Genomic DNA, 15,771 nt, shown 5'->3' with positions numbered 1-15,771 from the left:
TATTAAATTATTCGAATTATTGCTATAGATTTATTTTCGTACAATTTTACGTTCTTATCGCGTTAATTTTGTTGGTTCGAGTGACATGAAAAATACTACAGCCGCAAACAAAGCACGCATTATCAACGTACAATGTAAACGCTCGGCTCGAATTTCTTATCCGCGAATAATGTTAACTTCGTATCGCTTTTAAATAGGTTAAAGTTCGTTCCTTATTAGCTCGGGGCTAACTCGGTTTCTGACGCGCGCGAGATTCCCGAGAAATTTGACGCCGGCAAGTTTCACCGGCACTTGGTTTGTCAGACCGCAATTTAGATTAAAAGGAATAATTACAACGGCTATTTTGCACGAAAGTTCACGTGCTCGTAAATCTGCTCGCTCACTTCTCAACAACGAATATTCAAGGGAACTTTCGTACACCGATAACGAAAGCAAATTAAGACACCTCGCTTACCGCAATTGTGGAGTGGAAAATCAGATTGCCCGCGGAATGCTATCAGATTTCCGTGCACGTTATGAAACTATAGATTTCCTAATAAACAAATGATTCAAATAAAAATCGACAGTGACAAAAATCATTTAATTAAAATTCGTTAACACAAGCTCGCGAGAAACGCGAAAAGAAAAGTACAAGAGGATTAAAGATTGACGAATAAAAGATATCAATCTGATTAAAAATACCGTCGACAGTTTTATGAAACGTTCGTTTGAAGCTCTCTCGAGGAAGAAAGAATTGATTAATCTATTTGATCATCGGTTTATAATTAACGAACATTCAACGCTGGCGAAGTTTAAACGAGCCATAAGCGTTGGCTGGGTAAATCGGGGGCAATCTTATTTCCATCGTAGTCGAGGATAGTTCTGGTTGTACGTACGTCGATTTAGTGTCTTCGACGGGAAGTTTCCAGATGCTTTTAGCGGCCTTGGTTGCCGCGCATACTTCCGGCCTTCTGGCTGGCTTACGGGTCCCTTCCTATGCCAATTAAGCGGATGTCTTGGAGGTCGGAGGACTCGACAGCTTGCGGGCTAAGTGGTTGTAATACCTTTAACCAGAATATGTCCGAACTTCTGCGCGAGCATGGAATCGGAGATTGTATGAAGCTCCATGAAAATAAAGAACGTCGAGCATTATACCAGATCGCGAATGTTACATCGATATTTAGTTTAATCTTGAATAAAATAGGACTCTAGGACTCCAGAAATCGAATTCGAGAGTTAATTCCTTGGATCAAGTCTGCTTTTCAATCTTTTCGTTAACGATACGAATTTGTTTAATACACTATTAATATTTTTATTATAACTGGGATTTAATCGAGTCAAAAACCATACAACATGTGTGAAATCAATTATAATTAATAAGCTATTATATTTATATGTTGGAGACAGAGCACAGATGAAACTTTGAAATTAATAATATATTTTAAATACGTTTTCTTTGGTAGCGTACTTTTAATACTTTTTATCGTCGAGGCACTTGTTAGCTTTAATTGCAATTCGCTGTAGATTTCAGCTGTCCTGAAATCGATATACGAAATGGAACGGTGTGTAGCGAACGGTTAAGTTTGTTAAGCAAAAGATTCCGCGGTGTTAAGCGATTGTAGCCAAGTACTTAGCCAGAGTGTAATCCTACTTAGAGCGTAGCCGAGAAAACTCGTCTCGAGTTGCAGACACAGCAGTTTACAGCGGTACTTTGAAATTTTCTGACAGATCACGTCGAGTTTGCGAAGTAAATTGAAGCTAATTGTGTTCGTCGACATTGACGTTTACTTTTACCACTCTCGGCTTGACAAAACTGACGGAACGTTTCTGTTTATTCCAACAGCAATAGAACACGAATACTTTACACGGTTTCTAAATCAACATTATTATCTGCTGTTCTCTATGCGTAAATAACCTTTCGTTCCTAATTAAAAACGATGAAATTACTCTGCAGCTGTACAATTTCGAATGAATTTGTTTTGCGTCAGTTCTAAAGTGAAAAAATCTATTTAACTTGTTTAGTAAGAAATTCTGTGACCCCGTTTCTGCGAATGTCGCATGGACATTGAAAAATAATGCTTCTAGAGAAGCGTTATTTCTTTTTATTGCAGTTCGAATTTAATACACAGTTCGTTCAATTATTAAAATTATTATATTACTGTCTGAAGTAATTAAAAAACATGCAGCCGAGAGAATGCAGAGTGTGTTAGAAAAGAAAGTGTCAGTGTTTAACATTAAAAGCGTTTAATTACACAAATCCCTCATTAAATTACGGTTTTTAAAATGCGTGCGTATGAACGGGAACGCGAGTCGAGGCCCATTACAAATTTCATTTAAATATTTCAACCGGATTCATCCGTTAATCAAAAGAAATGTATAAAATTAATCCAGGAATTACATCGTCCCCGGCACAGGGGCCCCAGTGTTCCATAGAAATTTCTCGTTGATCGTAATTTCATAAACCAGAACACTGAAATCAGGGTAAAAGGTCAGTTGTACAAAACTAAACGAACCAGCAATTTCCAATCAAATGAATTCGAATACCAAGCGCTGACGTTCAATGATCCTACTTTTTAGTAAATTGCATAATTAAAACTGCACGAAATATAAAAGAGCGACTTTCCTTGTACGTACAATGCCGGCAAAAAGCATTCTCGTGTCGTTCTATTTATTTCAGCGTTTACGTACCGACAAAATTTCGTTAAAACGAATAAAGCAACTAATCCAAAAATACTTGAAACTACTAAAAATATTTTTGTCATTTCCATATGTATATTGAAAATTGTTTCGTGAAAATTCGAGTCTGTACGGTATTCATTTTCAACGAACAAAGCGAGTTGTCGTGTAAACTAATCAGTCAAAGATCATGTCGTTCATAGAAAAGATTTCTTCGATGAATTAACTTCAACTGCAGATATACTATAAGCATTCTTACGGGACATAGAATGCTCTCAACTAGCTATATGCTTGCTATATCATCGTGAAATTGTGGAAACAAGAATTGGAGAGAGCACAGAACTCGAAGAACGTGACTGCATACACAAGCCTTATTCGCAAGCCTAATATTCTTGCAATTCAAGAAAATGTTATTCCATTTCGTTTCACCGTATATGCAGATACGTTTTATCATATCTATTATTTAGATTTGTTCGATCTAATAGCTTGCAAAATATGTCTATCCTTCGTTCAACACAAATAAATACTGTAAATTAATTTATACGCAATATAAAAAAATAGCAATAGTTTCTTTTCACACTGTTACGAACAGTTGAAGGATCAGATAGCGAACACCCGTGTGCACGATACTTTATACACGACCTCGTAAAAATTCCATTTAGGTCGGTCTAACGTGTAACCGGAACTTCTGTATCGCGATAGTTCGAGAACGGTTTTAGGAATATCGCAATAAATTGGAGGAAATCTTTGGCGGAAGGGTGACGGGGTGGGTGGCACGGCGAATGTTCCAGTGGGAACCAATGATCCAACTTAAGTATCTGTTAAATCGTAAGACCAAGTGGTCGTACCATATATTTCGACGGTGTGCTCGAATATCCGCCCAAGTTCGCGCGCGCAGACAAGGATGTACAGATGAAGTTCGAGGAAGTTAACCGGTCCTCTTCATGGCTTTTCCTCTTTCCCGTGCTTTACTGCCGCCGCGCGAGTCCCAGACGTATTTACGCAAATGCGGTGAAGTGTTGCTTCCCCGGAAAACTCGATTTCTTCGATGAGAGAACAAAGAAACGAACCTGGATACCGCGAGCGTTACGTTTCCCTGTTTCACGAACTGCCGCGAGTTTTCGCGACTGAAAGCTTTGCCTCAAACACTGCGGATTTGTTAAAATTTTTAACGCTCAATGGAACGAACGCTTCTCACATTTTGATCCACTTCATTTTACGCGCAATCGTGATTTTCATCGTTAAAATTATGCGAAATGTTTATTGTAAGAATTAATTAAAAATTGACTGAAGCGACAAGGAAGTAAATTTTATATTCGACGAAGGTCAAAGTTTTACGACGAATATCGCTAATAACTGTGAGGTTCAGACAGTGCTGAAATAAAGTATTTAACGTTATTTCGCAGGTTTAATTGGGAATTTATTTTTTACCGATTTCATGCGACTCATCGAAACGAATATATTTTAGAATGGTAGATATATAATAAATTTGGGATAAAAGAAGTTTGTGTCTGAGTTAGACAAAGTATACGCATAAATCTGGTGAATTGCAATATCCTAATCACACATTTCTTGGACTGAGTGCAACACAGTCGGAGCACATTCCAGCAGGAACATCAAGAAGAAAGAATGGCTTTTCCAAGCTGTTTAACAGAATAAAAGAATAGCTGGAGCAAAAGAGCAATGTAATGCGAACGTAGATCCGAAAAATGAACAGCAACGACCGCAATAGATCTTAGCTCCGCGTCTAATAGACAAAATACATTAGCCTGAAAATGGAGCAATCATCCTAATTGAATTTTCTCAACTGTGTCACGTTTTCATCAATACAATATAATACAATTTTTGATCCTATAAAATCTCTCAAGTTAAAGATAACAATTTTACAATTTACCAATCAACAACTAATTTCTATATCTAGCAAAATAATACATAGAACGAGTTTAGTGGTCTCACGGTGGCGAATAAATATTTTATTATTGACGAAAATATTCGAGATCAGGTTCGCAAACAAGGGTGACAAATGGCGTCGGATTGAAACTCAGGCGTGACGATTCTTACGGCTGTTCCGGTTGAAAACGGTGGACGGTGCGCCGTATAACAATTAAACGGAGCATGGGGCACGTCATGGCGGAAGGGTGTTCGCCAAAGGGTCAGACAGCTTGCGGGTTAAGTGGTCGTATTACGCTCAAGCCTGGGACGTGGTGGAACTTTTCACATATGGCGGCGAAGAGGGACGATTTAGCTGTCTGCGAGAGGATGCTAGGGTCGTAAGGCTACTCTAAAGTTTGTTGTAACGTTGGCTATTGGGCAATACAATTTTTTCATTGAAATGTCCACCAAAATTGCGCTGGATAATTGATCGATTTCGCGATACACGGATATTGGAGCAAATTGGAAATACGGTGGTTATAATATTTAAGGCGTTGAAGAACACAATAAATGTACTAATTTATAATATAGAATGGTATGTAAGTGACTTTTCGTGATCATAATCACAATATATGCGAATGAATTACATCCCAATTTTCTTGATATAATCTTGAAACCACCCTCTTGACATGAACACCATATTCATTCAAATTCTTTAATTTGTAACATTAAAAATAGAAAACGTAATGTTCGAATACTTTCGCGAGCAACTGTGCGCTTCGTTATAAAAAATTGATAAACGTATCAATAATTCATCAACATCCACGCATCGAAACAAATCTGTATACACGTCTCACACCTCGACAGCCACAAATCTTAAAATACGCGAGATCCATAGAGGAAGGAACACGATCTCTCCTATTTCTGATCGCCAGACTACCCCTCTGGATGTGTTTGCGTACTTCTCGCGCGAAAAAAGACGGGGAAGATCGATTCTGACGCGAACTGCAGTTCTCCGGTTCGGGCAGCCGGTCGAAGAGGGTTGGCGAAGAAGGAAACCGTTCGCTGAGAGAAAGAGGAGGGAAGGAGCTGGCGAAGGAGGAAGAAGAAGCTGGGTAGACAGTGGCAACACAAGCGAGCGGAGCTAGACTGGACGGCGCTGCCCTCGTCGTGGTAAACAAAGCTGTAACTCTCCTCTCGTGGCGAAGAATCAATGCCTGGTAGCGTGGCTCTCCGAGGTACAAACTCGCGGAGAAAGCCCACGCGGAGGGCATCCATCTTAGTTTCGGTGCGACGTGCATGTTAATGCACTCGTGGGGAATGTTGTTGCAGAACAGTGCCGTGTAACTATTTTCTTTTCTGCTCCCTTTTTTCGTTTCGAGACCCAGTTGGAACATCGCTCTCTCTCTTTTTGAGATACGACGCCGCTGGATACGTGGATCGAGGGGCGAGATCGAGGATCGTTGCAATTTTTAATGCAACAATTAAGTAGCTCTTTACGAAGTTCGGTTGATATTCGTATAGTTAAATAAAATTAATCAAATACGAGAATATACTGCGAGCTTACGACGTTTTGAATGATTGTATAGAAACGAATTTTTTTAAATATTTGCATTAGTAGAGTCAATTTATTTTCTACCAACTTTCATAAAATTAATATTACTAAATATTTTACGTGCAGTTTAATTGCATTAAGTGTATGCTTGTGGATACAAGTTTTTGTTTAAGTAACTAATAACGTTAGCAAATCTAAATATTAGTTTATCCTTTTAGACGATAAATACTTGGTTTGTGTAACGTTAGTTGAGGATTACGAGTGTAATTCGTATCCGACAGGAATAATTTCCCAACGTTTCGCAAGCACTGCAGTTAGTTTCATCAAGGGTCAAAGGACGCATCGATGCTTCTTCAACCCCTAATGATCCTAATTACAGTATTACACCTTTAGCAGCAGTAACATTTCGAGCCACGAAAGTCTGAAAAATTTGATTTTTAATTTAAACAATAATGGCACTAGCGAATTTAAATAATTACTTTCCTAGATAATAAGCTAGTATAATCACAATGTTACGTTTGGAACTTATGCAGTTCCAAAAAGCAATTGAAAACTCGAAATAATTTTATAATTAGTGATTATAATTCGTTTAAATAAGAACAGCTGAGGTAGAAGTCGTTAATGACTCGTTTCAAGGAGGGCATCGGGTTTTCTAAAATATATGCGACTTGCTGGAAAGTCAAGTAGCCGAATCGAGAGCAATGACTCACAGTACAGTGATTTTGCAGCGTGAAATTAATGATTCGTGGAAACTTTGACAAACGCCTTATCTGTCCTTTCGTGGATTGTCTGCAAATCTCTTCTGGGATATTTATCTTACTTGCGACGCGGAATAAAAGTAGGCACTTTTGATGCGCAAAGAATGGGCAAGGTGTCATGAGAAGTTATTCAAATTTTCGGTGGTTTCACTTGTTTCTTCTGTGATTAACGCTTTCACTGTGGCGAGCCTTAATTACCGATATTCACATGTCAATCACTGCATCTGGTTATCCCCTAATTACTGACCAGAACGGTGATTATTGACGCACTCTCGAGTGCAAGAAACACCAAGAAAGGACCACTCAAGGTTTCCATTTTTTAACAGTAAATGTGTTACGAGACATATCAACGTCATTTGTTGTATTCTCTTGGTAGCAAAGTGTTTTCCTTTTGTAAAATGTTTGGTGAAAGTTTTATATAAATTTGTTATTTCTTTCGAGTTTAAAAACAGAAATTAGTGACAAACTTGTTAAATATTCTTTGAAAACTTGATTAATAATTTTTCTTTCATCTCGGAAAATATAAAGAATGCATTGCAAACCAGTTATCCGTATTTAAAGAAAGAAATACGCAAAATTGTTATTAATCGTAAAATACTTAATTAAATTTCACTTACACGCGACGGTATTAATTACAGGATAAAACCCGCTGTTTGATTCACAAACGACCGTCGTGGTATTAATTTTACCAACACTTTTCGCGAATGTTAATAAACAACGCGCACCGCAAACGCGTGCAAGGGAATCAAGGTAGCTCCGACGCGATATTCGACAACAAACGATAAAAGAACGAAAGGTGTATAATTAACGTTGTAAACGGGGGAACGTTTCAAAGAATTACGTTCTCTATTATCGAATTTATCGCGGCTTCGACGGGCGAATCCGACGAATCAATACACGCTGCGATGTAAAAGCGTGGACGTCGAACGCGATTCGGCTGCGGCGCTCGATATCCGTTTTATATTCCATTCGGAGAGACAGAACGGCAACATCCGGTTTAACAAGTCGCGTGTCTCCCTCCGGCATTTTGCGGCCGTTTCAGCGACGACGTCGAGGTGAAAACCACCGAGGGAGAACCTGTGGAACACTTGGCAGCGTACACTGAGGTCAATCGCTTGTGACGAAGGTTTTACAAGGGTGGGAGACGAAGGTCGGCGGGGCGAGGCTACTGCCTGCGACCATGGTTAAGCCTTCAAAGGTGGTTAAGTCGAGCCTAACGTTGCGTTTAGCGGTTTTTCCATGATACGCTACGAGACTCGTTGTGTGACTTTAAACGGACATTTTCACTTGTCTTCAGAGTGAAACGGACCGCTATTCTTGCAGCCTATTCCACGTGTAAAGTGTTATTCTTTTACATAGAGTAAAATATTTTTAAAGAAACGAAAATTGTTAATTTTTGAATGGAACAAGTTAAGAATGAGAGAAACAATTTAAATATTTTATAATATAATTCAAGGATAAATTAAAGTATCAAATATCGGGGTTTTTCATTTTCAGTCGTACAAAAATATCTCTTCATCTGTTATAAAAAAATTCTTATTATCCTTTTGCATGAGACAGAAAATTTGTACGCGTTTCTAATTCTACCGCACGAACCTATCAACGAAAACACTGCGCCCATCGTTAAAACGCAAACGAAAGGGTTGAACAAATTCCGCTGATCGTATGGAGACGCACTGGTCGTCTCGATGTCGGACATGTGCGCGATGTTAGACAGCAGTGGGGCTGGATAAGTCGAGGTGAGAATTCCAGTGGGATTTCACGCGAGAAACGAAGAGGGGACGCGCTACTGTCGGGAGTCGTTGCATCTGGTTACGGTCGCTGAGACTTATGACAATGGAGCCGCGTCCACCCTCGTGTCTGCGGCCAGGGGTGGTTGTTTCCCGTCGAGGAACGCGGTAAATATCCGTGGAAAGTTTCTGGGTCAGGACGCTGGGAGAAATTGCAATTACATCGATGATTCTTGGAGGATGTTCAGAAATCTTTGTTGGAGGTGTTACGTGTTGTGAAAATTGGCTTGCTAAATATTTGATCGTTTTTAACTAGAAACTAGCATGCTAGAAAAATTATTTCATTGCAAAGTATATTTCTTAGATGCTCTAAAGGTTTTCTAAAATATTGCTCGGTAAAACTTGAATGTTAAACGCTGGTAGCCCACAAATATATTATTGCATAATTTGATACGCGGTTCCCGTTGTGGAATTCAACGGAACCCCATCGAAAGTTGGGGGAGAATGGAACTGTGGTTCTGTCTGCGTGCAAACGTAGCAACTTTTTACGAGATACGTGGTTCGAGGACCGAAAACGATTGGGGCTTTACACGGGCGAGGGAAAATTCCAGGAAATAGAAACTGGATAGATTTGAGGGCGCGTAATTGTCCGGCTGCTGACTGACTTGCCTCCAAAAAATATTAACAAAACTTGTATAAATTCAAAATAGGAAAATATAAAACGCCTAAGATTATACGAATACAATAAAGGAATATAAAAAAGTGCAGTGAGTTGAATAGTTAGTTGAATAGTAAATGAAAGGGAAATATAAATAGTTGAAGTTCTCAATTAAAAGAATCTAATTTTATATTTGCAAATCTCTGTGTTATAAAATGAAATTTAAATTATATATACAAATTGATTAATTGAACATTTTAGTGAAATTTTCAACAAGGTACATTGAAACAGATCCAGTGTATTTTACAACTCAAAGTTCCTAGAAATTATTCCAAGCTTCGTTAACTGATAAAAGATCATTTTAAAGTTAATCAAACTTTTCAACTTTATAGAATATTCGCCCGCATTCACTAAATATATCATGCTGACAAATTCCAAAATTTAAAAGCAGTGAATGAGCTTATTTAAACCGCTGGGGATAAGAGATCAACGTGAATTTTAAAATTTACATTTATAATGATCCCACTTGTTTAAATAATCTACCCAAAATTAACACATTTCCGCTAATATAATATTAATCATTCGACGTTGCAGAAATTCACTTGCACGAATTATTCTACAAAATTTTGATTCCTCTGCGGCTGAAGGAAGCAGAGGAGAAGCGACTTTAAAAGGTGAACAGAACGATTGCAAGAAGCGTCAGACATTCAGAGGGAAGATTAGACGAAGTTAAACGCGAACGTGGAACACCTCTAACATCCCTGAATGCATTCCACCTGCTTTCTTCCCTTCGCTCTTTTATTTCAGCTCGTAAACATTGGCCGCTTAGCGAGGAGCCGAGACTTGTCGCGAGCGTGCCGCGCATCGGCGCAGTTTCCCCGTAAAAAGCCGCGACTACGTCGCGACGAGCGCGCCGGAAGTTAACAACATCGTATACACGCGCGGAACGAGTCTCCTTATTTCTCCAGGGACGGTTGTTGCCGCGGAAACTCTCTTCTCTTCGCTCTGCACCCGCTGCCCGTTCGCCTTTCCCTCGTTCGCTCTGTGTATCGATCAGCCCCCGCGAATCGGTCCTCGTGATCGGAATTCAATCAGTTTCTTACGCCCGCCGCCTGGCGATAAATGAATCCCCATCAAATCCTGGCGAAATTTTGAGAACGTAACAGTTCCATCCTGTTCTCCTCGACTTCGCCTCCCCTTATCCTCCTCTTTCGTTTTTGTTACAAGCTTGCTACTGGTATATACATATTCATCTCTGTCTTCCTCTTCCTTGTCCTCAAGAAATTATTCAGACGGATATTTTTGATGTAAACAGATGGTACGCGGTTTGTACTCATAGAAAGATTCACAGCGTCTTTTAATTTTGAATTAGATTTAAAGAAATATTTGACAATGTTTAAGAATTTGACATTCCATTTTTATTTGCGAATTAATTAGACGGAATATTATTAGAAAGTCTACGAAATAAGTGTATCGTTTAGTTGCAATTATGAAACTATCGCTTCGAGTCTAAGGTACATATATAAAAAATAAAAAAACTCGACGAGTTAATAAGATATATATTCTTAGAAAAAAAAGAAAATTAATTTCATTTGAGTGGTTAATAAAATGTGTTTTATTGTGCGTGAAAAATACTTGTTTACATTGAAGAATTGTAGCTTTAAAAACATTCATTCAACTACTATATGTGATTTTCAACAGGAAATAATTTGTGTAATTGCCGGAGAGCAATGTACAGATTAATTATCGATAATTGGGATCGATGCGGCTGAATGGAGAGGAGTTGAGGTTTGGAAATTCCTCGTCGTTAGCAAAGTTACGTTTACGTTCGTGCATTAGACAGACATAGTTGTATGCGCTTTTCAGGAAACGCGCGCTGAAAGGGCGGTAAAACGAGAACCCAGGTGAATCTGGACGATCCAGATGGCAAATAAATGAACAATTGTTCGCTGTCCGGCATTAGTGAAGTATAAAGCACCTTGGAATCAATTGAGCTAGATTATCAGTTGTAGAAGCAATTAGGCACTCAATCACTCGAACGTCTTAGTGGATTATTAGTTGGTTGGTTAGTTTGAGAGCAATTAAGCTTATTCGCCATGAGAAATTTTAAGCCGAACTATACGCAACTATAGATGCTATTGTTGCTTAATTATTCTGTACTAAATGTGTACAAATATATGAAACTTTCTAAAATCAGTAAACCCAATGGTAGAACTTTTTCCAGAGTTTAGAAAATATTTTCATATTTATTTGAACAATTTGTAGAGAGCTAAACCGATTTCAAACTATTCAATTTATACTAGAAAATTGATAGCAGTTAATTCTTGAATATCCATTTGCATCCGTTTCAGTGGCTCTTCCGATGAATTCGGAAGTAATCGTTGTTGAACCTTATCGATTGTGGTACAGGGTTAAACATACTTCCTTCTCTAGCGAATCATTCAAACGTACTATTCCTTGCGATGGAAGATTATGGTACATGAAATACTTTTCGCGTTGAAAAGCGAAGCATCATATTTTTCGTGATAATGGAAATGAATGCGTTGCTTCTCGCGAAACAAACGAAATGGGGTGTCGATGTGAAGTTCAATTATATTTATCCATGCATCTTCATTCGCCTAATTATAATCTTTTTGCACGATATTATGTAATATTGTTATATACAATATCGTGGTATATATAACAGCGATATATACAAGACGATAATTATTTTGTAACAAATTGATTTCAGTCACTGGATATTCGTGACGTAATTTTAAAAAATTAATTTTCTTTCCCAGCACACATTTCTTAAGAGAATTGCAATACTTATTTGCCAATTGTTAACTAATCGAACTAAAATTTAATAACAAGTTCGTAGCGGTTGCGTGAGTGATACGATACGTAAGCAGCATCTACATATTTGGTTATGATACCAGATACGATATTTCGACAAATGAGCCTCGTGACATTAGCGACGTATCGATAGGAATTGCAATTTTATGGTAATCGATGGGTGGTCGTAAATCGTGTTTATGGCGTAACAAGATTCCCGTTTCGTTTCAGGTGGCCTGGATGCTTTTCGACAAGAGCGCCATCCTGACAGTACAAAATCACGTTATTACCAGGAACCCCAGGATATCCGTGACGCATGACAAACATAGGACCTGGTTCCTACATATCAAAGAAGTACAGGAGGACGACAAGGGAAAGTACATGTGTCAGATTAACACGGCAACGGCGAAAACACAGTACGGCTACCTGCACGTCGTAGGTGAGTCATTTTTCCCATACTATCGCAACGGTAATTAAATATTTGGCGAATGAAAATGATTCGAATTTCCTCTGGATCCTTGTTTTTTAATTTGCTTGAAATTCCATTGGAGTTGGTACAATTTATAGATGAAATAAATTCAATTTTATATCGATTTAAATGCAATATCGACAGTAGCAAGTTTGCAATTTGTCATTTTACGGTTTAGAGATTGCTATCCAATGCGCGAAAGTAATTGATAGAAGATATATTGCTGTTTTCTTATGATAGCATGAAATTAATTATAAAATTAGATTGGTCGTTAATATTACACACGTTATGCCTATACATAGCTTCATTACTATTCTATATACAAAGAGAATAATATACATAGTGTAATTCTTTCAAATTATCGCGTATGCTTCGATGTTCGAGGTCATACTAACTTATTATGCGTTAATGAGCTTTACCTTTTATTTTCGTCTTCGTGTCGAAATAACGAGCACGGTTCATCCGATTCAACTCTGTTCGCGTTACGTTCGACACGTTCGCGAATATGCCGGATGCATCGCGCGGCGTGTCCCGCAATCCACGATCTGACTTTCAACCCTTTGTGTCCCACGGCGCATTATAATTATCCTGTCTTCGTTCGCCTTCCATTTTTAGATTTAATTAGTGCTTCTATTATCGTACTTCTTTAATTATACACATGTAAACAAGCGACGCTCGAATCGCGTTCAAATGTTCCTTCGCGTCCCATTTTGAAATTCAAGCATATCTAAAACCATTTCGTTATTTCTGACGTGACGTATCGCGGTCCAATGGGTCGTTTAATGCCTCTATGAAATACTTGGAAATAAAAAATTAACTCCTCGCGCTAGAAAGGCGATTCTCAGTCATTATAACGTTGCATGCGGCAACTCGAGTTTTACGTTTCGAACCCCTATGAAAATAGATTTTGGAAATGATAGTAGCTCGAGTAAAAGTGAATTCGATTTCGAACTGTTGAAAAACGAGATCGATTGTATGTTTATGAAAAGATTAGTGACAGAGAAAATGGAAGCAGCAATGAAGATAGTGACGTAGTATTAGGTGACAGAAATCCAAATATTAGAATAGCAGACCTCGAATACGAAAGTAACAGCATGAATCTAGCGAAATACCACCGAGAATAACATTCATACCCGGCGAAATAAAACTAAAATATTACAATACTTTTGCAAGTTTACGTTTTAATTTATTTTAAGTTCTAGTAAATTAATTTATATAAAAAATCATTTTACGTCACCTGCAAGACACTCCCGTCACACAAGTGCAAAGTCACTCCAGTCGTCACTTCGCCAAACCGAAGAAGTTGTCCAGCGCGAAAGATTAACAAAAGCTGCTTCAGCCATATGGAAATTCACATTAGAAATCGGGATTAAACGTAATAAGCTAAACGAGAACCAAAAATAATGTTCTTCCATAACAATCAGAGAAACACAAAACCACCTCATCCGCGCCATAAACACGCTTCACCTCGACATTTCGCATCATCGAAATCCACCGAGTGAATTATTTATAAAAAATCTATCGCAAGCAACCCTCCGCGTTTCCACGAAACGATATAACTCTCTCGTGGAGGGGCTGACTGATTCCCGTGGACGCCATCCGTAGTCCCGGGTCAAAGGAAAAAGTATCCCAGCCTCTTTCGGGCTGGGCAGGGCAATAATAATTTAATCAGCAGAGGGTATCCGTTAGTCCGTGGGAGCGTCGTCCGGGGAGAGCCGGTCTCCGTTCTGCCATCCGGAGGAACATATTAATATCTCGAGTTTTGACGTCTGAAGTCGTCGGTGGAGCGAGAGCTCAGTCGTTTGCCGGTCGGATAGAGGGCAGGAGGGTGGTGGTAGAGGGGGATGTTGCAGTAGTCGGAGGAGTAATCAGAGGGCTAGATTAATTGTTTCCGCGGGACTCTTGGCCCGGCGTAGCACAAATACACGGAAGACTTCGAAGCGGCGCTTCGTGATAATGTCGACGGAACAGACACAATGCGATCCCCGCTATAACTCAGGCCCTTGGATCCCCTCTGCCTCTTTCCACGTCTCTCTCTCTCACTCTCTCTCTCTCTCTCGTTTCGAATCGTACCTCTCTTTCCGGCCACGCGCGAACCAGGGGAACCGCGTAACGTGTGTAAATATTCCATACGGGCTGAGTCACTTAAAGTTACCACCTGAGGCGTTTACCTAGCTGGCTGAGCTAATAATCGCTTTTCACGAGTTCGACGATTTCGACGAGCCGCGCCTCCGCGTCCCGGAACCAACTGTAAATTATCCCTGTAACCGCGCCGCGTTTCGATCCGCGTTGGCCCCCTCTTGTTTACTCGACGCTGAACGCATGGTTTATGGCGCGAAAGTACGCGTAATATGTGTTACGTGGGATGACACATGCACACCCCCGTGCAGTTTCGATAGATTTTATTTGCAATGATTTTCAGTGTTTCTCAGTCCTTGCTATTTATGATCGTAAACGAAAAGATTTGTAACGTGAAATTTTGCATAAGCTGAACGCTTATGAAATGAACTGTTTATCGAATAGCATCTGTTGATCGTTTCAGACACTTCCATTTTAAGTGCATATATTACAGACGTAGAAAGTGCATCGAAGAAGTATAAAATTAAAAACAAATTGCAATTAAATCAAGAAATAATTATGAATAGTAACTGAAGAATTCGATTGCAATTAGAAGGTACACGCGTATAATTTTATTTGGCTCTAGTCACAGCTGATAAAACGGATACGTTCCTCGCTCCTTACACGAATCGTCCCGTATAATACACGAGACTCTACACGATCGGACATCGAAAAACAGAGACAATTTCCACCAGTGTATACACGTTTCACCGCGTTACCCAGCCGGACGATACGCTGCGAAGATAGCTGGCCAATCAATTTTCCGACCAACCGATACACCATGAAAGATTTCCCCATCGGAACGCCTAACACGGCAGCTTCGAGAACTCGCGATTGAATTCCACGATGATCCATGAATCGAGGATAACGATAACTCAATGATCGCCCCGTTTTACTCGATACCGTGTACACACACCGTTGTAAATCCTCGCCGTCCCTTTCGATGAACGGTCGAGGCGTTCCGTCCCGCTTCGAGGCTTCCTCCCTCTCTCTCTCTCTCTCTCTCTCTCACCGCCTCTGTCCTCTCGTAAATAAGGCGGCAAGCCGGTTGACTATCTGACATTTATTCGATTTAGAGGCGAGTTGGCGAGCTTAGCCAGTAAAGAAGCTCGAGTGGAGCGCGCACTGCGGAACGTGACGCC

The 15,771-nt window shown here is 39.5% G+C and overlaps 1 protein-coding gene across 2 annotated transcripts in view; it reads left to right on the top strand.

Moving 5' to 3' along the window:
- LOC143423113 (lachesin) overlaps positions 1–15,771 on the top strand; it is a 308,507-nt gene that overhangs the window by 146,755 nt on the left and 145,981 nt on the right. For both annotated transcript variants that reach the window (XM_076894204.1, XM_076894203.1), the window contains exon 3: positions 12,274–12,481. In XM_076894204.1, the coding sequence (XP_076750319.1) occupies positions 12,274–12,481 (208 nt within the window). The remainder of the gene's footprint in view (positions 1–12,273; positions 12,482–15,771) is intronic.

Source organism: Xylocopa sonorina, chromosome 4, assembly GCF_050948175.1.
Source record: "Xylocopa sonorina isolate GNS202 chromosome 4, iyXylSono1_principal, whole genome shotgun sequence".
Classification (NCBI taxonomy): domain Eukaryota; kingdom Metazoa; phylum Arthropoda; class Insecta; order Hymenoptera; family Apidae; genus Xylocopa; species Xylocopa sonorina.
Note: the sequence above shows the minus strand (reverse complement) of the source record. Positions and strands in the feature narration are given on the sequence as shown.